This window comes from Xylocopa sonorina, chromosome 1 (assembly GCF_050948175.1).
Source record: "Xylocopa sonorina isolate GNS202 chromosome 1, iyXylSono1_principal, whole genome shotgun sequence".
NCBI classification, from domain to species: Eukaryota; Metazoa; Arthropoda; class Insecta; order Hymenoptera; family Apidae; genus Xylocopa; species Xylocopa sonorina.
Window position 1 is genome coordinate 13,969,945 of NC_135193.1, and position 23,037 is coordinate 13,992,981.

Below are 23,037 nucleotides of genomic sequence, written 5' to 3' on the forward strand. Positions count from 1 at the left end.
GAATCGATTTTGCAAGGGGAACTTTTACATTTAAGCATTAAACAGTGTCTGAAGAATGAAAAAGTCGATCGATATCACGATACACACATACAAAAAATAACCATTTACACCCAACAGTTAAATTTAACTTCAGTCACATACGTATCAAGATACTATTATTCAATACAGAATTGAATATTTATAGTATAGAAGTTGTAAATTTTTCTGTTATAAGTTCGTAGCTTTTAGTTACGATGACCGCTCTAGTAATTGCCGCTCTTGTAATCAACAATCAATAATACTTACAATATTATGTAATGTTAATTTACTTAACAGATTTCCAATTTACAAAACAATAGTTTCATATTTGATTAAGATTTCAGAATGTATTACCCTTTTATTTATAAATCCACTACAATCTTTTAACGTGGAATAGATATTGTTAAGCAAATACAATTAAATAGCATGCTACATGTAAAATTTCAATGATTCAAAATTTCAAAATTTCATGATACTACAAAAAAATGTTTTTTTCATTATAAAATATTCTCTCTCGAAACGAGTAACATTTAAAACCTTTACTGTTATATGTGTATGTACGAAAAAAAGAGGGGAACGAGAACCAATCTATATCCACCACGTCTGTCAAGTTTCAACCACACTTCGATCCGCGATTAGCGAAGAGTGCACGCGTTTCTAGGAATGAAAAATGTATATTAAGTAATGCCACAAAGGGAAACATATTGTCCTTTTTTTTGCTTGTCGTAAAGCTGCGCCAAACCACTTGCGTTCTAGTCGGCCAATTGCGAAAGGTTTCCCAAATAAGAACTCTTCTAGAAGTGGGAACGCGAGCGTATATGCAAGATCTACTTTGCGAACATGTGTCAGTCGGGATAGTTCAATTCGATAACTTTACACTACTTGGATAATATCATTCTACTGAGGACTCTCCTTTTACAATTTCCACGTTAATACTTATTTAAGTTGTTTTTCTCAAAAGAATATTATTTCACGTGCACAAAATTGCTTTTATCCTTGTTATTTACTTTTATTCGTATTTCCATTTCAATATTAAGTGGAATCTCATCGGATTACGCAAAATTATAATATATACTTTTTTTTATTTTTCTACAGATTAATTGGTCTACTTGAATACAACAAATTGTTATACATGCATGTGTTCTTGAACTGATGATTATTTTCTTTGTATGTGAGTGAAAAATGTGAAAAGGGATTCCGATTAATTTTTTAAATTAGAAATAATATTTTCTCTTGTGACAATGATTGTGCGTTCGTATTCGTAAAATAAAACGGAATATTTGTGTCAATAAAACACGCGTGTGTAAATCAAGTTAACTTATACTTGATCTTATATCTACTTTATTATGAAATGACATTATATTTGATTTTTATGAATTTAATTAATACGTGATATGCTAAAAACATGAAAAGAAAGAAGCGTATAATATATAATTCTTATAGTTTTTATGTAGTAAAAGCTCGATCCGCAATTCGTAAAACAATTTGACATTTACACGATACATTTTAAATTATAACATAAACTTTGAAAAATTTAATCTTACAATGTTACGCCGTTTGTGTTTGAATTAATCACCATTTCTGTTTAAAAAGCAACCATCAGTTTGTTTCACATCGACTTGTATCGATACAAGAAACCGATGCCCTTTCTTAAGTCGTTTTTGCTGTGCGTTAAAAGAAAATGAAAGAATTCGGCAGTTATCAATCGAATGCTACCTTGAAAAACCAAAGGGAAAGATTAAAAAAACAACCACCCCAAAAATCACCGATTAAGTTACTTACCAAGGACTGTAGGTCAAATGTTATAATATCTCGCGACAATACCATTTACAAGAGGACGAACAATTTCTCCGAATCCTCGAATTTATCGTCTCTCGATGATTTTTCGAGTAAGCTACAAGTTAAAAAAGAAAAAGTTAGTTGCGAAGTGGAACATCTGTATTGCGATAAAAACAACTTGAATTTTGAGGACGAACGAGATGTCTGTTTAATTAGCAGCTCCAGTGAGATTCACGAAGATGCTGAAACATGCGAAAGTCTGAGCAGAACCGGAGATAGTTTAATGAAGCTTAATAATAACCTCACCGAAGAAAATGGTTACGATTGTTCGCTCGAAGAAAATGTAATTTTTGAAGCAAGCAATCAGAAATGGCCTATTTTCGTTGATTTAACTACTGACGAGAAAAACACGTGGAAACAGACAATCTTGAAACGGTTCTGCGATGTGAAGACGAACACTGTGAACGGAAATGAAGCCGGAACCAAGGATGTGACATTAGGTACACAATTTAAATAATACAATTATTTAAGTGTCTTAGACAATTAACGAAGACAAGTAGGAAGCATCCGCTTAATTAGCTGCCAAAATGTACAGCAATATAATACATTAAAATTGTTACCCGCAAAGTAAAATACATTTACTATAATTAATCAAGACATACTTTAATGCTTACGGGATGAATATATTGTTTTTGTTAACTATTAATTCTAGTTAATCAACTTTACTCGCCTTGAACTATTTATTATTACATTCCAGAACCTCGAATTATGATAGCAGATAGCTCGAGCAAATTAAATTGCAGTAGTAATCAGAGTTTAGCAACTGCTTTACGAGACCATGGGCCATGTTCAATACCAATACAACCGAATCGTTGTTTACCTATCCGTCCAGCTCCACGAGTGCCTACAAGATACCTTCGAAAGGGTAATTCGCATATTTTACCTAAATCTACTGCACTGGACGTGGTTAAAGTAGAATCGGTAAACTCGGTCGGTACACCGCCAAATGAAGAGATTCCCGAGGAAAAAGATGTTAATTCTCTAAGCCAGATGACGTCAAAAGAATCTGTGAGTCTGATGAATTATACCGTTCCTGAAATTTCTAGCATAGGAACCCTGAATATGATGAAGAGAAGGAATAGTAATAGCATTGAACACGAGGCAGATAATATTAAAGGAACGAGAAAAAAGAGAAGATCACAAGGCGCAGATTCTAGTCAGAATAAAGAAAAACGAGTCGAAAGTTCGATTAAGGAATTTTTGACTAATTTCTGTGGTTCGAACGCAAATGGGGAAATACAAAATCGGTGTACTGACAAATGCGCTAAAGTTGTCGATAAAACAACGAAAGAAGAATGCAGCAACAAGTTGGTGCCTCCGTTAAGACTGAAGAAAGTCGTGCGCACAAGTAAGAATGTTAAGAAATATTGTATAAAAAAATGCTTTAAGTACATGTATCATACTCTCTTAAAATTCTAAATCTTTAGCTTTTTAATATACTGAACACGAAATAAATACTGCTCTTTTAGCTGCAGGGGCAAAAGATTATAGCAATGCTCGGGTCACCACGGTACCAGAACACGAGTCAAATTACAGGATCATTACGGGTAAAACACCTCAACCATCATCCAATCCAAATTCTACCGACTGGACTAATATATTCTGCGAAAAAAACACACGGCTTGTATCCTCAAACACTGATAGCTACAAACTGAAGTATAGACGAAATAGGTTGAAACAAAAGCTTCGTGAGTTACGCAGTAAGGCTTTAGATTTGTCTAAACAGATGTCAAATAATTCCAGTTCGGAACAAAGTACCAGACTAAGACAAGTGATGAATCGTTATGAAAAGCAGATTGAAAATTTATCTAAATTACACAGCAAATTGTCTGCAGCGATTCCGGCGTCCACAGAAGTGATCGACTTAAACGATAATAGTGCAAGTCCTGCAAGCAACAAACACACTTCTACAAATCTGAATGATACGAGTGAAGTACCTTCAGAGAACAATAGCTGTCCGGCTTCATCACCAGAACCACCGAAATTGTCACCGCGATCGCCTTTATCTTGTGATAATATACTACCTCAAGAGATTCGAGATAGCCCACCAATTTTACCTAGAGTGTCCTTAGCTATTACATCGAGCCAAGACTCGGTAGTAGAAGAGTTGCAAGTAACAGAAAAAAAAGTATGGCTCATAAACGAAGATTCCATAATACCACACCCTACCAACTCTATTCAGTTAAATTTTATGGACAACGATACATTGAATGTTAAAGAACATTCTCAGACTGCACTTCCACACCAACAGAATAACATTAACGTTGACTTAGAAAGTTCTGATATTGATGCCAAACAAAACGCTTTAAATCATTGTAGGAAACTTGCTCAGTTTCCTGAGGATAGTCCTAAAACTCGAAAAAAGAAAAACGAAGGGGACCAGTTGACAGAAGTGTATTCTCAGTATCTTCGACCTGTAATTCAAAAATCAGAACAAGATAAATATCTGAATGTTTCCAATCCTAGACCATTAATAAGTTCTATAACCAGTGCTGTGGAATTACCAACGGTTGTTCAAGAGAACGAAATGATTGAAACAGTAGCTGAGAATAAGCTTATTCCCCCAAAAGAGTGTACATTGCAGTCTAATCCTTGTGAATCGAGTTGGACAGACACTTTATTCCCGAAAATCAACGAAGATGACATAAATTCACAACGGGTTTGTCAGAAATTTTTCGCTCACGCATAACCCGAATTACGATATAAATATTATCAAGATAATTTTATTCGCAAACAGTCTTTACAGCAATATATTGTTAAATTCATTTCAGGTTACATCGAGCTCAGCTCAATCAACTCAACTTGACGTATCACAGACAATATTGAGTCAGAAACGACTTACGTAAGTTCTGTCAATAATTCATATACTTTATTACTATAAATTCCTATATTTCGTTTTATGTACAAATTTCAGGTTACAACAAAATTATAAAAGAGAAGAAATACCGACCGATTCGGCACAGAAGAGTGATAGCAATTATTCTATAACCGAACAGTTTCCTACTTTAGGTAATTGGTTTGCCCGAATATCGAAGAAACAAAATCCAAGAGGTAAATCTAAATTACAATACACCGGAAAAGGTCCATTTGCAACAACAGAGACCTCCACACGCTTGAGAGTAATTTCTTTAATATCATTAATTAATTTATTGATTAATATTTATCTATTTTATTATTCTTCTTAAATAAATATTTAAATTTTTTAAGAGTGAATTTCAGACGAAATCAGAACAAATCTTCTTTCCGAATTTTCCATTCCTATTACCGAACAACTTGTGTAATTCTATAACATTTTATAGAATCCTGGATCCGAAATACGAAAGATAGTTAAACCCAGTACCTCCAACGACGTGATGAATACAACCCAAGGCGGTACAGAAAGATGGCAATACCACCATCAACAACAACAACGACAACAATTATTGCAACATGTTGCAGCATCCGTAAATCTTTCGCAACCTGTTGCAACAGTTCCACCTGTACGTCCTAATATTTATCCCCCTATTCCTATGACTCAATTTTATCTGAACAACTATGCTGTAAGTAACATTTTATCATTTCGATTAAAAGTAATATTTATGTATTAATATTTTACCAATTGCAGGTTGACCCCTATAACAATGCTACCTTAAACTATCACCCAGCAATTTTTCCCTATGGACCTACTTATCCATATCAATCTCGAATACATTCTAATACCCTGCCAGGATATAATTTTCCTATGCAAGAAAGTTTACGACCAATGCAACATATGGATAAACGATTTCCTCCGATACAAGATCCAATAATAAGATATCCTTCAACATCGACAAACTCTTTGCAGCATCCGAATAATTTAGAGTTCGATCGCCTACAAAATCAGCCCACCGCTACCAACGTTGGTAACACAACATGTTTACCATCATTATTCTTGTCGCCACAGTCTTTATCTTCCTCGCATCAAACTCTACCTCGTGCTCCTCCAGTTGGTTACGCAACGAATAGTCAATTTTCTCGGAATAGAATGATTCCCGACGTTGTTGCTGCTGCTGCGGCTGCTGCTGTTGTCGCAGCTGCTTCTTTCGACAGGCAATGCGATACATTAACGTATACTAATAAAGCGAGCACAGATGCGTTATCAACTGCTGGTATTACAAATGTCATCGATAGGGAATCAATTCATATGCCAGAATCTACTAAGTTAGTTAGTCGCGATGTAATCAACCAAACACAAAATAGTAATTTCAATGAGGAATGTCAGAAAAATTCAAAATATAAGAATATGCAACATTTTTTATTTGACCGAATGGTGTCTGTTAAAACTGCGGATAATTTTGCACAAACTAAACCGATTACTTGTAATGATACTCAGGCTGCCATGGCATCTATAGTTTCAGCGCCATACCGAGTGCCATTAATTCCTTCCCATACACAACTGCCGAAAAATGACTCAGGAAATGGATCTAGAAATTGCGAGACACCGCACCTCGGTAAAGTGAATCGTAGTCCAAATAGTTCATATAATTTCACGTGTTCAAATTGTGGTACCATTGGGCCGAAATTTAAATGCTTAGGGTGTGAGATGGTGTTTTATTGCGATGAACGATGCCAAGAAAAACATTGGTGTATGCACGTACAAAAATGTCCAAAGAAGATGCCAAAGTTAAAAAAAGTCACTTAATATTGTTTATATTAATAAAACAAAAACCCAATAATAGATAAGCATTTAAAAAGGTAATTACTTCTAATCTTAGTCTCTAATTTATTATATCCACGTTTTATGTATTATTAACCAGATTAGATGAAAATTTAGTATGCAGAATTTTTATGAAACATTAAAAAAAATAAGTACAGTTTTACCAATTCGCTGCATTTAAAGCTTAATTAAATAAATTAAAACATTAGAAATAAGAAATAATTTTACATGTCTTTATTTAAGTAAGTAGAAATTGTACAAATATTTGTAAATATTTCATTGCAAATACAATTACGTATATAACATAATAAAAAATTTCATCCATAACAATATATATTTATAGAATAATATTCCATAATGTAATCTTATCACAATATTTAATTTACAATATCACAGTCCTAAACTTGCAACTCAATAAAATGCTATCACTTATATAATTATCAATGTATATATTCTTCAAGTATAAAAATTCAAAGAAAAAAGAAATAATCAAATCTTGCTTTTTAAAGCATCTTGTTCTGCCTTTTTTGCAAGCTTATTTACAAACATATGAGCTTCCTGATAATAAGGACTCGTTTTCTCTTCAACTTTCTTTAACCAAGAAGAAATACGAGGCCTGCCTTCATATGGATTGTATCCAGCAATTCCTATAATTAAAAATTACATAATATTTATTTTTACTTTTGGTTTTATTGAATAAAATTTGGTTCATATTATTACTTACGAACTTGTTCCACCTCACATGCCCCAAGGATATCAGCAATGCTAATGTCTAATCCAACCAAAAAGTTTTTATCTTTGAGCCAAACATTTTCTAAATCATCAAGTGTTTTAACCATACGATTTTCATATTCAGTTATCTTTTCTTTCCTTGCTGATTGTCCAGTGAGCAATGGCATTAGATACTAAAATCAAAATTTGATACTAATTAATAAAATTGATATATTTAAACTGATATATATGCACAGTTATGCAATATTCTACAGAATCATATATCTTATTTATAAAGTAATTTCTACAGTTGCAAATAAAAAGGAATCTCTTTACCTTTATACGGAAATATAAAGCACAATTGGCTCTGGTATTATGATGCTGCCATTCAAGGTATTCGTCAACTCTTAATTGAGATTTTGATTCTTTAGGGTACCAATGATCAGCAACATTAAATTCTCTACAAAGGTATCTCAAAATTGCCACACTATAGAAAAAATTTAATATTTTAATTATGTCAAATTATAAAGTATACATATATATTTTATTAATATAAATTATAGAATACATTGTTGAATAATTATACCTTTCTATCATATTAAATCCATTGTGCTCAATAGCAGGAACCTGTTTAAATGGATGAATTTTTTCATATTCTGGTGTAAGTTGTTCACTTCTTGCTATATTTATTATTTTTCCTTCAAATGGTATATTGCAAACTTTTAAAAATATGTAAAGAGCTCTACTTGGCTGTGATATTAAATCATAATACAATTTCAAGCTCATGACTTGGCAATAAATTATGCGTACAAAAAAAGTCAACAATGACAAAATTCAATAATTAAAACAAAATAAATTGCTATCTTATCACTATCAATTGTAGACAAATAAATACCTGCAAATAAAATATAACTTAAAATATAATATATTTTTCTAGAATTTCAATTTAAAAATTCTTGATAAAATGAACGGATTCATTAAATTATACGGAGAAGAAATCTTTACGTGAAATAGCAAAATATCATAGGAGAAACATTCTATTTTAAGAAAATTCATAATATAGAAAAGCTTAAAAATAGGTAGCAATGAAAGTAAGCCACATAATGGCTGTCCCAGAATCTTAATAGTAATGTGAGATTTGTGCCGCAAATAATTTATAAAAATGAATCGTCCGAAATAAGTGCTCCAAATGCCATGAATTTACTTACGGTTGTGCTATCAGTCTGCAAATTTTTTTCTTTAGCAACTCATACTAATCCTAGATTGCAATTAGAATATCTTACAATGATAACGATTTATCTATTTAAGATCGTAGAATTTTACGTTGAAAAAGATGATAGAATTTATCTCTCGTGTTTAACACGGCAGTAACGTCCGTTCGTTGAATCGGTGGCAAATGAAATGCACTAACGATAAGAAGAAAGTGAAAAGTAAGGGACGAAACATACAGATTAGATGCATAAGACTTAAATAACTAGGAAGCAAGTGGAAGCATCACTCGACAGAGAAAAATGGCTGACTGCGAGAAGGAGGAGGCTCACAATCTCGTAAGCTATTTGCCTTCGCCTACCGTTTATCTAATCACTTAGGCGACCTCGTCGTCTCGCAGTTCACGATGATAGTGTACCTTATCTATCGTCGAACTAATCAACTAACTCTCGCTGTCCTTATTGAAACGAGTTCTTTGTGGTTATGTTCCCTCCGCTAGATTATATTATCGTCACGTTGTTTTTTCTCGCATACGTCTACCAATGTATAATTCTGTAATATGCAATTCAATTTTAGAATACATATACAATTTTATAGAAGAATATAAGTATATACATAAGTCAAGAACAATATTTTTTTCCCTGATATGATTCATTATTTGAAAATACATTCATTCATCATAAGCAAAAGAGTTTCTGGTTTATAATTCTGTACATAATAAACTCTTGTGTAAAATACAAATTGGTATATATGTAGAATTGTTTGTTTCTAACTTGAAACTGAGTACTTACAGTATTTTATATTTCTGAATACCAAAAAATAACATTTATAAAAATCATAAAAATTTGAGACAATAGAATAAGATATTAATTTATTCAAATATATATTGGAAAAATATTTGCAGGTTCATGTCAAAATAAAGATTATATAGTTACTTCCGTTAATGTTCAGTCACCAATATAGTTTTTATTCATAAATTTTATATTTTTCTAAAAAACATGTAGCTGAAACAAAAATGTTTAAAAATATCACATTATTAATCTCAGAATACCATTTTATATTGTTTCATTATAAATAAAATTGTCTAGATATTTTTATTATACATGTTCAATGTATATACATATAGAATAAATTGAGAAATATATTAGCAATATAACAAATAGCATTTATAATGATAATAACAATTTAATTGTATAATCTTGCAGCAAATGGAGTTTGAATGGGTGCTTCACGAAGAGGTTCATTCTTCATTATCGCAATTAAGGAATCTTTTAATGGTACAGTAAAAATATATATTGATGCAATTAAAGAACAAAGAAATTACTGCTTTCGTCATTTTACAGGAATGTGCCCAAAAATTTCCACTAGCACTATTTGGTAATGATCAACACAATAGAACAGATAGGTTTGTATTTACTGCACCTCATGATCAAGTGAAATGTGTAGCTGTTTTAACTGGTGACAGTATTACAAATGCAGTAAGTAACAATGATTCCTTTAGTTTGCAATTAAATAATTAATTTATGGGAAAATGTTTATAGGAAGTTAATTTTAAAGTGCAACGTCAGCAAAACATTAACATGAGGACAAGTATACAGAATGAACACCCTTGGAAGTTACAACAGATACAAGATGCTGCTAACCATTTACAACAAGCTATTGCTCATATAGATAATGTTGATCGTCATTACCCTTTCAAAACATCTGATGAAGTTATGCATGTATTAGGGAATATACTTGGTTGTCTTCAACGCAGTCGAACGAGCTTAATTGTTCCTAGGAAAAAAACTATCGATGATCTTATTAAAAGTCGTAATATGGTAGGTGAATATATTTCTGGTCAACGTTTTTTGTTATACTCGCTTCATATTTAATTAACTAACCTATTAAATTTACAGAAATCACTAAATCCCAATCTTCCAGAAAATTTGGCTATTAGCTTCTATATTCAAAGTTACAAATTGGTCTTAGCAATATACCAGTTAGAGAATGCACATGGTAACGTTAAGTATGAAACTCAACAAGCAGAATGCAGTGTCCCATGGTTAAATGATGCTCTAGTACTTCTCACTATAGCATTACAACTTTGCCAACGACTAAAAGATAAGGTTAGTTTAAATAATGTTATTTTTTCTTAAGTTTCATTGTCTCATTTATAATATTTTCCAGATCTGTGTTTTTTCTCAATACAAAGATTTTACAGTTGGTTCTCATGTTACTTCTGCCGTAAGTTGGTAATCAAATCATACTTGAACAGTAAAATAATCTTCATTTAAGAAAATGATTTTCTATGTGTATACGTACACTTATATCGCATATTAAATAGTATATGTATCATTCAATGCTCTGGTAGCATTTTTAGTGGATTTTGTTTTCATAAACAAAACTTTGTTTTAAAAATATGTATTAAATTATTTTTATTAATAGCAATTTTAAAAATAGTTTTTGAATCATGTATGTATATTTTACTGGATACAATATGGCAAATATGCAAGATTAATTCTTGTATATTAGTACAAGATCTGAAAACTTATTGTCATTCATGATTTTGAAAATATTTTGTTAATTAATTTTGTGCCTATATTTAAGATTATATAGAGTTTTATTTGATAATTTTTAATCTTATATAAGGAGCTTCAATTTAAATATGAATAGTCATAAATTGTTACTAAATTAATTAATGGAATAGTTGAGCAGTATATTTACACTATACTTTCTGTGATTTTACGGAATGCTGTAATAATTCCTTTCATACTATTTACATTTTAATATCCTTTTTTAAAGAAGAATATATGTAAATCTACAGCTTTTAATTTTTACTATTTTACGTATCTAATTATTGTTTTAAACATTTGAATGGCTAATTTATTTTACTTACCAAAGAAAATACTGTTTAGTAAATATATATTGACCCACATTGCCGTGGTATGACGTTCCTTTCATCATACTGTATTTACATAGAAATATCTCATTGATCATAAACTAGATATTAATATTAATATAATTGTTGCCGATTAATGTTGTTGTTATTATATACAAAGCTCAGAAGTAGCAATTTATATGAATCACAATACAATTATATTAATACGTTTGTTACGGCTCACGCTTTTGAAGCGTAAGGTTTTATTAGTTTTAACTCGTATAACCAGATCCGCCAACAACAAACGTGTTAACTACTTAGAATTGCTTTGACATAAGAAAGAAAAGTAAAACGATGTAATTTTCAACATTAAAATCAATTTTTTGTATTGAGTTAAATGGAAAAAGTTTATGCAGAAAATAATTTTTCATAGTATTTATAATCCATTCTTAAACTTGTGTCCATTCAAAGTGTTACAATGATTTTTTATTATGTTTTATGATATGATGATAACAAAACAATACAAATAAAAATATTTAAAAACTTCAAGCAATATAGATATATACATTCAAGTAATAAGCCATAGCTTTAATAAGAATTTTTTAGTTTTTACTCATTTCTTTTGATAAAAGGTATTTGAAATCTACATATTCCCAAATTATGGTATTTTTAAAGTGCTGTATAAATCTAATTTAGTTGTAAATAAATTGTTAGATTGGAAATAGTGTAACATAAATGTGATTCATTAACTTTCCATATAACTCAATGAACAAAAAACAATGATAGATAAGTTTTGTATTTGTATGTTTGTTTTTTACATAAACTAATCAAAGTAATAATTCTTTTATAAATTAAATTTTTCTCAGAAATTACAATGATTTTGATTACTTAGTTTGCTTTTATCACTGTTAATCACAATGTATGCACTTTTGTAAAAATGTCATGTTTCAAAGCGCTGTGGCTTAGGTATTAAAGGTTAACAATATTGTTTTAACAATCGTATCTTCTTGAGTTTTTAATATTGTGTTGTGTACTTATATGTTACATTACATCAATATCATTTTACAAAATTATATTTTATTTATAGTTACTTGTTACATTAAATACCCACCATAAAATACAGAATCGTACTTAAGTAGAAGTGTTATTTATTTTGTTTAATTTGCATTCTTTAAAACGAAAATAGCTTAATAAATTTCATACAAAAAGTAATTTACCTTACAATGATATGTATAATAATTAGAAACAAAGGAGTCAATATGTTTAATAGTTTTTTCATATAAATGCTGTATTTAAGAAAAGTAGTAACATGTATACATAATTTTAAATATCTTTTATTTAGAGACAATAAAAAAGAAAAAATATATATATATATATATATATATATATGATATCTAGAAGAGATAAAATGTTCACGGTAAAAATAAAAGTTACAAAATATATTGTTCTTATTGCAGGGTACATTAACCATTTGCATAATTAATATTTATACATTTTTAGTGTTTATGAAATTTAAATAAATACTATAAATTACTAATTAATGAATTATGATGGAACAAAACTGCCTAACTAAAAAATAGGCAGTTAATAAAAACAATAATTACATATTCTATTACAACTAATGCTGCTTTTCTTAAAATAAACTACATAATAATTTTATTCAGCTTATAAAGTTATTAAAATTTAAGTAATATTGACAATTATATGAAATTGTATTATACATGAATCATATGATTAGATAATAAATAATGTTTTGCAAATACATAATATTTAAACAATTCTTAATGTGATACTTAAATTTAAAATAATTATACATAAAATCTTTTACTTTATACTACTTAATATTTTATTAAGAGAAAAACCTACTTTTTCTTATCGAAGCAAACAATATTTTTAATATACATATTAAGAAATAAAATTATCGAAATTGAAATTGAGAGAGTGTAAATCATCATTAGTATCAGTGTATGAACCCTTAAAACTTGTCAATTAAATTGATCGTTTTGAAAAAAATTAAGTATTAATTTTGAAATGTGATATCTTCATAAATATGTTATACTTTGAAACTATTTTCAAGAATTAATTTAAAGAATATGTACAATTAAATGTGCTACTTTGAAAAATTTCTTATCAATTGAATTTAATGTATATAGTTATAATTCTACAAAAAAGCATGAAAAATTAATTTATATGACTTTTGACAACAAACAAATGCGATTCATATTTATAGATGTACTTTAAACATGATCGTGTTTCGTTATATCTCAATTTATCCTTTAGTCATTTAATTATAAAAAGTTCAGAAAAGAGTAAAGCGCCTGGCAAGCATACTTGCGTACATGCGTAAGTATGACCATTAAGTTTGCATATGTATTACATAGTCTTGAATGACGTGAGTGCGCAGCAATTCGCGCCAGGCGGTGATGACAGCAGACGACGGTTTACTTGATACGCGTCATATTTAGCAACAAAATTCGTTCCAACTCCTTCATCTAATTACATATTGTTCCGTTGTCCTATCAGTGTTGTAAATGAACAAAATTACAATTGCACGACGTGGTGTAGTGGGAAATATCTTCGATGCTTACAATTAGAAAATCGAATAAATTGACGTGAAAGTGTCTCTAAAACAGTATACGGGAAACATGGAAATACTAGATCCAAGTGTCTCGAGGGACGACCAACCTTTGTGTATCAATGATTCTTTAGAGAAAGGTTTGCATTTTATACCTTGTTCTTACGCATTCATTAAAAATTTTCTACTTCTCGTGCGTAACTATCTTTTTCTCATAATCTTATTTACCAACACTTTTTGGGTAATGTAGGAAGGCATTGTTTGGAAACAAAGGATTGACAGGACTATCTACAATAGTGTCAGGCAGTTGTCAGCATTTCTACATATGTTATTTTAATTCAGCTATATTAAATTGAAATCGTTTCGAAATTTTGTTTAATAGTTACTTAATTTTTGAAAACACACATTATGATTACATGTTATGAGAGAATTTGTATTTACCTATATGTATACACATATACATGCATATTACAATGTATTAGAAGTTTTAAATTTATTTTATAAGTCTAACATTAAACTTATTTAAATGACAATAAATGTCAAAAAGAGGAAAGTACCAGAAATTATATAAAAATTTATTAGAAGATGGATCAGGTTAATTGAAAATATCATAACATATTGTGTGTGCTTAAATTAGTAGAGTTACATAGTATATACACAAGTTCTTTTACAAATTTAATATTTTTTTATATCAGAAAGTGTTATTTACAACTGTAATTGTAAATTATATACAAACATATATCAAAGAAACATTTTTTTAAAAATAAGCATGGAGAATTTAGTTAATTACAAATTAGAAAAACAAAATATTATTAAACTAATTGAGAGCAAAATAAATAGTAACAGAATTCCATTTGACAATAATTATATACTTAATACAATCATTAGTTATGTAGCTATGCGTAAGTCCAATGAAAACTTTTATTTTCAGCTAGTGTACCGGGTATACTATCCGATACAAGATCATGTATGAAAGCAAGGCATACATTAGGCTTTCTGGGATTTCTGGGTTTTGCACTTGTGTATGCTATGAGAGTAAATTTATCTGTAGCTATCGTTTCAATGGTGAATCAAACAGCAGTGCCCCATAATAACGATGATAACAATACTACGGATGTTTGCCCTAATGAAAAGCCCATTAATGGAACATTTATTCCAGTTAGTTGAAAATATTTTATCGTACATTAATTGTATGATATTCCAGCATAATTTGTAACATATATTTTTTTTACTCATATTATCATATTATAAGTTTTACATATATAAAATATAAATAATAATTTAAACAATAATTTGTTAATATGTAATACATATTTTATACTTATTACACATTTTGTAACACTTATTGAGCTATTATTTTATGTATTGTACATGTACGATATAGATTCAGATCAAATGTCAAAGTTAGTTATGTTTTTATTATCATATTACTCATGCAAACTTATCATTCCTAATGTAATCTATACACATGGACATAATACGCTTTTTAACGCCTACATCTTTTGCATTTATGTTATTATGAATTCATCTGTTTTTTTATAAATAACTACGTCAAATATATTATCACTTTATATTTTTTTTATCTATTCAAAGTAATTAATAGTATTATTTGTTATAATTAATTATTGATCGATTAATATAAAAAAAAATTTTCTAAACTTTTTGCATATCGTTATAAATTATCATTAAATCGTAATGAAAGTAATTGTTACTGAATTAATTTAACATAACATTGAAGAGTGCAGGAGAATTTAATTGGGATGAAAAAACTCAAGGTGTTATCCTGGGAGCTTTTTTCATTGGTTACGTAACTACAAACGTCCCAGGTGGTAGGATGGCTGAAAAATATGGTGGAAAATTAATATATGGATTGGGAGTGTTTTTGACTGCTGTACTGACTGTAATTAGTCCTTTTGCTGCATATGCAGGATTAGTACCATTCTTAGCTGTACGAGTGGCAGAAGGATTTACAGAGGTAATTTTCGTTTCTGTTAAAGTAAAGAAATACATCTATAAAAACTAATTTAATTAATTATTCATATCATTTTTTAATTAGGGTGTTACATTCCCTGCAATGCATAGTATGTTGGCACACTGGGTGCCGCCTTTAGAAAGAAGCAAATTTGCTGCTGTAGTGTATGCAGGTGATTATCTTACTTCTTTAAATATTTGATAAATTTGATTTATATACAAAATTGATTAGTATTATTTATTTTGATATAGGTGCAAATTTTGGAACTGTTATATCCTTACCAGTGAGTGGATGGCTGTGTTCATTAGAACTTTGGGGTGGATGGCCCCTTGCATTTTATTTATTCGGGAGTCTTGGTATTGTATGGTATGCATTTTGGTTGATTTTCATCTTCGATACACCTGCGCAACACACAAAAATTGATCCTCTTGAAAAGGAATACATAGAAGCTAGCATAGAAAAAATGGATGAGGTTTCTTTCAATCTTATTAAATTAAGTTTATGCTCATATCCTATTAATAGAAGTTAATTTAATTTATTTTTGAAATAGGACAATGATTCAGGAGTTCCTTGGTTATCAGTATTTACATCACTACCTATGTGGGCTATAACTATTACTCAATGTGGACAAGCATGGTCCTTTTATACCCTTCTGACAGAATTACCAACATATATGGATAAAATTTTACATTTTGATGTACAACAGGATGCATTCCTTTCAGCGCTGCCTTATTTAAGTTCTTGGTTAGTCGGACTTGGTATATCAAGTTTTGCAGATGCCCTCCTTGCCCGTCAGCTTTTATCTCCTTTAGCATCATTCAAATTATGGAACACAGTGGCTTCGTTAGGACCAAGTCTCAGTTTTATTGGCGCTATCTGGGCTGAATGTGATCGTATGACAGTTATGATGATGCTGGCTGGACTAGGATCTCTACAAGGTGCAATTTATGCAGGAAATCAAATGAATCATATTGCTTTAGCACCACGATATGCAGGAACGCTTTATGGGTTAACAAATGCTGCTGCCAATGCGTGTGGATTTTTAGCTCCATATGTTATTGGAAGATTAGTCCAAGGACACGTTAGTATTATGATTAAATGTAGTTATTGTTACTATTGGTATACTGGGATGTTTAATATATTATAACATAAAGAAAATCTTACATAATCAAAAACTTATGTTGTAGGAAACGTTAGCTCGTTGGCATGCAGTGTTCTGGTTAGCAGCAGGAATAAATATAGCAACCAATTGTTTTTATTTAATCTTTGCATCTGCTACAGAACAACCATGGAGCAAAGGTAGCAGATGATGACAAAATTTCATTAGACATGAAACATCTTATGTGCAAAATAATTTACCATTAGACAGAGTAGCTCTCAGTTCATTTTAATTAATTGCTATGCTATCCTTTTTTAATATTACTGTCATTTAGGCACAAATATTTTTTCTGTACTTTTACGTTTGATATATTAACAATATCTTATTGGCCAAGCAGTTTCAATCTCATATAATTTGTCTCTTTGCTTTTTTTGACAAAATAGTATTAAATTACATTATGTAATGTAATATTTTATCAGTATTTATTACTATGTTAATGAAGTTCAACAAATGAACTTTGTAACATTCCAGTGAAGCTGTTTATATGACAATATAGCTTTAAAAATGTTTTGATTTTTTATATTTAATTTGTTTCAATAATTATGTTCATGAAAAATTGGTATAATCTAATAAAATCTAGAAGTAATTTAATTTACTTTAATCTCACTATGTCAAAAAGTGCAAATTATTGCAAATATATTTTATATTTATGTATAAAAATATTCAGAACTCTATATTATAATTTGTATGTAAGAATTTTATATGTATATAAAACAATCATCTAGAAACGATAGTATAATGCAGGATAAAAATTTTTTAATGATGACAACTGTTTTTCTGTGTTTTAAAAACAAAGAATGATAAACACGCACACGATAATAGTTGTGCGATCGAAATATTCATGCAGGATGTAGATTATCTTTTTACTTCCTGTGGTAAATATTCAATGTAAAAACGATATAAATTTCAAACAAAGAGCAATGTGATACAGGTTTACAAAATTGTGGAAATGTATTAACAAAAAATAATATATATCTACGGTAAAAGATAATAAGTGTTAAGATAACACAACTTTTATAAGGACAATTCTTACACCTAAATAGCAGTAAAATTATTATTTTATTTCAAATGTAACGATATAAAAATGAACATATTTTATTCAAAGAAAAAAAATGAAAAAAAGGGAAATAAAATATTTTAAATGAACAGTGAATATATTTGTTTATACATATCAGTGTAATGAATCATGAAAGATAGTGCAAAGTTTGTACATACATTTCGATATTAATTCAAATAAAAAAAATTATTACCATTTACTGTTCTTACGATTTACGTTATTAACTCTGTTGCATAAAATGGTCTTTTTTTCATGAAATAATTTTTGAATAAATTTCATTTACTAAATTCAAAATTTTACATTATGCGTTTATATGCTTTTAGTGTATATAAATTACATTAATTATATTAATATTATAATCCAATTAACATTAAATCATTAACCAATTGTGGAAGTGGTTTAGCACATAAATGTTTGTACAAAGGCTACTTGGTTAAAAATGGAAAGTAAGTAGCACAAACATTTACTGTATCTGTATTATGTGGGAAAAAAGAGAAGCATCAATAATTTATGTAAGCGTCGATTTCCGTATGTCCTTTTCATATCAATAAATGAAAATATAATACGTTGCATGCAAGAGTAATTTAATATAAAAATTTTACGTTAAAAATTAATTAAAAGTATATAATCTGTACGTTATTCATAGAAATGTAAAATTATATTTAAATAATGATAATAAATGGCAAAATTATATTTACAAAATAAACCTATTGCAATTAATATTGCTGGTTTCTGTTCTCGTTTTTTAATATACATGTGTATGTACGAACAATTTATTTCTCCATTGCTTACTATTAAAAATATATATTTATATATAAGAAAAATATATTAATAAGAAATGTTTTTTTTTTAATTTACTATCAAATTGTTTTGATACTTTCAAAATATGTTTTATGAAATTATCCATCTAAAGTGTAATATTAGCTGGCACCTAAGTCTTCCTTCTTTTTAGCAGTAAGTTCAAAAATCATATCTCGCATTCGACTTAGATCTATCAATTCTGCTTTCATTTTTTTAATTGTTTCTTCCTTCTCAGCGATATTTTTCTCATATGTATGTACTAATTGTAAAAGCTGTTGAGTTTCTTGTTTGAGTGCAGAAATATCTTTTTGATTGGATTGAATTTCTGTAGTTTTCAATTCTATTACCTATTTAAAATTGAATACATGTATCATTAGTAAAATTTTATGTAATAACTCCATTAACAAAAGCATACCTGATCCTTCTTATTTAGTTGATCTTGCATTTTAAGAAGTAATTTACTCAGTTCGTGATTCTTATTAGACATTTCTGTAGTTTTTGCATCTGCATTTGTACATTCAAATTCTAGTTCTTTTATTTTTTTATTTAACGCTTCAATTCTGGTAATACTAGTTTCCAGTTCCTGCTTATGCTGCGTAAGTACTATATTTAAATGTTCAATACTAGCACACTTGTCATTTACTATTTTTTTTAATCCTTCGATTTCCTATGAAGTATGATTTTTATGTTTTAGCTTTCACATATATTAAATTTTAATTTTACAGATTTCCTGTAAAAAAAAAAGAGAATATGAACCTGTCTTTTAATAGCAACTGCTTTTTTACTTTGCTCTTCTGCTTCAGCAAGTTTTACAGTCAATGTAGATTTCACTCCTTCTAAGCATTGCTGTGTGTCGAATAACATTTGATGTAAACGAGTTGATTCAGCTACTACTTGAGCTAGTCGATGTTGTAGACTAGTTCCGTGATTATTTGCTGCTTCTAAACTAGACTGCATAGCCCGTTCTGCATGTCTCATAGCTGCTAACTTTTTTTATATTGTTAAAATGTAACAACTATAAGAACTATTTTCATTTATAATAAAATGTATTGCATTCTATGCTTAGACATTAGATATACCTTATATTCGTACAATTCCATTACTGCTGATGTGGTAATATCGCCGATTTGATCTGATTCATAAGCTCTTTTTAATTTTGCTAAAAACATATCAAGTCGTTCTTCTTGCGCAAAAGAAAATAGTGGAGCCATTTCACTATTTGCATTTATGGACAATTTACTTCCAATATTTGTGACCATACCAGGAGTACTTTGAACCAATATCAAGGGCTCCAGTTGCTTCATACAAAACGCCACCGCGGAAACACTTGTCACACAAAAATATGGGATACAATTTGCGTGTGATAGTGAATTTGTCTAGAGTTTTCATCAATAAAAATTAAAATAATTTGTTGTTGAAATATTTGATCTTAATAATGAAGGTGAAATAATGTTTTTAGTTAAGTAATAATATAAATATTATATAATATATTATAATATAATTATATATTGTTTAATATATTCAATTATATTAGGATATAATACATTATATGTGTTATAGTATGAAATATCTGTAATTTAGCTTTTAAGCAATTTTTTCTTGTGTGAATACAATCTGAGATGAAACCTACCACTCTTGGGGGAATCCTACAGTGGATGTCAACTGTAAAACTTTCTGCTTAACATCTGTATCACCAGAAAATAATGCATGCGCCATTGTCATCTGAATTTGTTTCTTTCGAAGCAATTCAGAATATAATGTTAACCAATGCGAATTGTGAGCTGCTAAATCGGCAGTCAAAGCTAATGCATGAATACATAAGTTTGTAGTGGGATTCTAGTAAAGTAGAAAATAAAATTATGCTCCCTCTAAAAATGATAAATTATTACATTTTAAAAACTAAGACTACAATACTTGAATAAAATTCCCTGGCCAATCACCAGCTGGGCATGTTTCAGAATCCAACATTGGACTTAATAATTTGCTTATTATTTGTTCATTTAACGATTGCATTATTTTTGTCCTAAGTGTAGAAGTTTTAACCATTTCTTGAAATAACTGCATTAACTCTGCTAATTTTGTTTCAGTTTCAAAAGTTAATTCATATTTTTCTTGAACTTCATTATTTTCTATATTTATTATAAGCATTAAGACCGAAGCATCCAACTCTGCCAACACCTCAGAAGATGTTTTAGTACGACGCGCATCAATTACCGTGACTCTTATTAGCGCTAATGCTTTTGAACATACCTAATTTGAAGAACAATTAAAATCTAATTGTTAATTATTATTAGTCACCTTTGCATAAAATGAAGATATATGATATATTTATATAAATACCTGCTCAACAGGAACCCAAGTCATAGCAGTTTTTACACATAAAGGATATAAAGGTACTAAAGCAGACAATTTTAGCTTTACTAGAGATGATAAAAATTCCATCATAAGAGCAACACATTCTGGATCTGCATTATCTTCTAACGTAGCCAATACATTTTCTACATCCTTGCCATAACTAATCAGAATAATTGATTAATATTAAACATATTACAAAAAGAAAAGTAAAATAAAAGAAACAATAAAATGACTCACTAGGGATATGTAAGTAACACAGCATGAGAATGTTCATTTTGTCCAACATCATCAAAGAAGTCTATAATATGTCTCAATAATAAAACATCTCTTTGTTTCATAGCAGTGATGAGGCTACTAAATGTAACAGCAGCAAAATCCAGAATATATTTCTCAGAAATATTTGTATTTGTATGTTCTAATATAATTAAAAGTTTGCAGCATTGCACACTAGTATTAACATTGCAATGTTGTAGTTTTAATAATGTTCGTATGAATGCCTTTGTATCAATTGTTCTCATTAGAGTGTATACCGCTGGAAGATTTTTATAACAAAGATTTACTAGTACTCCTAAAGAGAGTGCGGTAATGCTTTCTTCTTTGGACTGTGTTACCCATTGTGTTAATATTGATACCAAATAAGGTAAATGAGCTTCTTGCCAAGATATTTTTATGCCGTATGTCAATTCTTGAAGTAGCTTCAGTACTCGTATTCTTTTCTCACTTGTTAGATTTGCCTATTAAATTTTTATTGTACATTTTACTTTCAATTATGATATGTAATTAAATATGAAAACACAAAATAAATATGTACCTCTAATAATCTTGCTAATATAGGTGCAAATTTATATGTGTGAATTAGAGCTTGCCTCGCGGCAGCATTACGACAAGCATTTTGTAAAACATCAACAGTACTCCAAATCAAAGTAGTTCTGGAAGCTAAAGAATTCATAAGCTCGTGCAAACTAACATAGAATTCTGCTGCTATGCTGGTTCCAGGGTCAAATATGCTCAAATCTAACGATGCACTTATTACCTTTCAAACATAAATTTTTATTAAAAAAAATAATATCATTAACTGAATATTAAGATTGCTTAAAATTGATATGAAAAATTCATTTAATTACCCCAAGATTTCTTTGCAATAGTGAAGCTGTTGTTTCACTTGGATGCTTAGTATATTCTGAAACTGCCGATATGAATGTCCTTACATGTTGATACTTATCCATTGTTTTTAACTGTTTTGACAGTTAATAATAAAAATCAATTTCACGAGTAATTATAAAATTTGAAGCCTTAAAGAACCAAATTGAGACGTTAAAATAAACAAATGCAATGAAAACTTGTATTGTTTGTGGATTATGCTACTTAATTTTGTACATACAAGTTATTACTAAAATAAATGTATTATACGCACGTGTAATATGTATTATTATTCTTATTCGTACATTCCAAAGGTATTAAATACATGCGCCTTCCTTTTTTTCACATGCTTAAACAAAAATGGAAAGCTACAAATAAGAAATATCGTTTCACGCAAAGCCGGTATTTGGCGGCCATTTCTAGATTGTATATTTCAAATAGACCAATTGAAACAATGCCAATCAGTGTATGTAATATATGTGTATGAAATTCCTAGTTTCAACTAAAATTACAATTATAATTACTTACAATTCATTTTACACATTACTTAAAATTGATTGCCAAAGCAGCCTTTAAGTATCTTTTAGTAAATCTATAAAGTAACCTAGAAATTAGCAAGAGAACGTTAGAAAAAGTTTACGTTAGCTAGAACTTTAATCCGATTGG

At 29.3% G+C, this 23,037-nt stretch overlaps 5 protein-coding genes across 8 annotated transcripts; 3 read left to right on the top strand and 2 right to left on the bottom strand.

Annotated features, from left to right (window-relative positions):
• Positions 1–1,647: 1,647 nt before the first annotated feature.
• Positions 1,648–6,570, top strand: LOC143428103 (uncharacterized). 2 transcript variants are annotated; one of them, XM_076902791.1, is made up of 8 exons: positions 1,648–2,297; positions 2,555–2,865; positions 2,959–3,205; positions 3,333–4,516; positions 4,629–4,699; positions 4,772–4,976; positions 5,157–5,396; positions 5,462–6,570. In XM_076902791.1, the coding sequence occupies exons 1-8, from the start codon at positions 1,700–1,702 to the stop codon at positions 6,515–6,517; spliced, it is 3,912 nt and encodes a 1,303-aa protein (XP_076758906.1). In that variant the 5' UTR covers positions 1,648–1,699; the 3' UTR covers positions 6,518–6,570. The 2 variants fall into 2 exon arrangements, with proteins under 2 accessions (XP_076758906.1, XP_076758897.1); XM_076902782.1 differs by having other exon boundaries at positions 2,555–3,205.
• Positions 6,571–6,905: 335 nt separating this feature from the next.
• LOC143428323 (glutathione S-transferase theta-1) lies at positions 6,906–8,928 on the bottom strand. Of its 2 annotated transcripts, none has more exons than XM_076903119.1 (5): positions 8,814–8,928; positions 7,830–8,138; positions 7,580–7,730; positions 7,257–7,437; positions 6,906–7,179 (listed from the first exon to the last, which is right to left on the bottom strand). In XM_076903119.1, exons 2-5 carry the CDS (start codon positions 8,027–8,029, stop codon positions 7,022–7,024), a joined length of 690 nt encoding a protein of 229 aa, XP_076759234.1. In that variant the 5' UTR covers positions 8,030–8,138; positions 8,814–8,928; the 3' UTR covers positions 6,906–7,021. The 2 variants fall into 2 exon arrangements, with proteins under 2 accessions (XP_076759234.1, XP_076759225.1); XM_076903110.1 differs by lacking the exon at positions 8,814–8,928 and adding an exon at positions 8,452–8,587.
• On the top strand, positions 8,615–11,777 carry Rogdi (rogdi atypical leucine zipper). 2 transcript variants are annotated; one of them, XM_076903094.1, is made up of 6 exons: positions 8,615–8,790; positions 9,658–9,729; positions 9,796–9,930; positions 9,994–10,272; positions 10,351–10,560; positions 10,622–11,776. In XM_076903094.1, exons 1-6 carry the CDS (start codon positions 8,755–8,757, stop codon positions 10,688–10,690), a joined length of 801 nt encoding a protein of 266 aa, XP_076759209.1. In that variant the 5' UTR covers positions 8,615–8,754; the 3' UTR covers positions 10,691–11,776. The 2 variants fall into 2 exon arrangements, with proteins under 2 accessions (XP_076759209.1, XP_076759218.1); XM_076903103.1 differs by lacking the exon at positions 8,615–8,790 and adding an exon at positions 8,882–9,059 and having other exon boundaries at positions 10,622–11,777.
• Positions 11,778–13,702: 1,925 nt separating this feature from the next.
• Positions 13,703–21,488, top strand: Mfs10 (major facilitator superfamily transporter 10). The gene is made up of 8 exons (XM_076902884.1): positions 13,703–14,027; positions 14,819–15,045; positions 15,626–15,862; positions 15,944–16,031; positions 16,111–16,331; positions 16,410–16,940; positions 17,047–17,158; positions 21,228–21,488. The coding sequence occupies exons 1-8, from the start codon at positions 13,958–13,960 to the stop codon at positions 21,389–21,391; spliced, it is 1,650 nt and encodes a 549-aa protein (XP_076758999.1). The 5' UTR covers positions 13,703–13,957; the 3' UTR covers positions 21,392–21,488.
• LOC143428183 (uncharacterized) lies at positions 18,607–22,780 on the bottom strand. Its single transcript, XM_076902906.1, has 8 exons — positions 22,646–22,780; positions 22,356–22,523; positions 20,791–21,126; positions 20,507–20,712; positions 19,956–20,202; positions 19,633–19,863; positions 19,292–19,543; positions 18,607–19,223 (listed from the first exon to the last, which is right to left on the bottom strand). The coding sequence occupies exons 2-8, from the start codon at positions 22,455–22,457 to the stop codon at positions 18,996–18,998; spliced, it is 1,602 nt and encodes a 533-aa protein (XP_076759021.1). The 5' UTR covers positions 22,458–22,523; positions 22,646–22,780; the 3' UTR covers positions 18,607–18,995.
• Between the last annotated feature and the right edge of the window lie 257 nt (positions 22,781–23,037).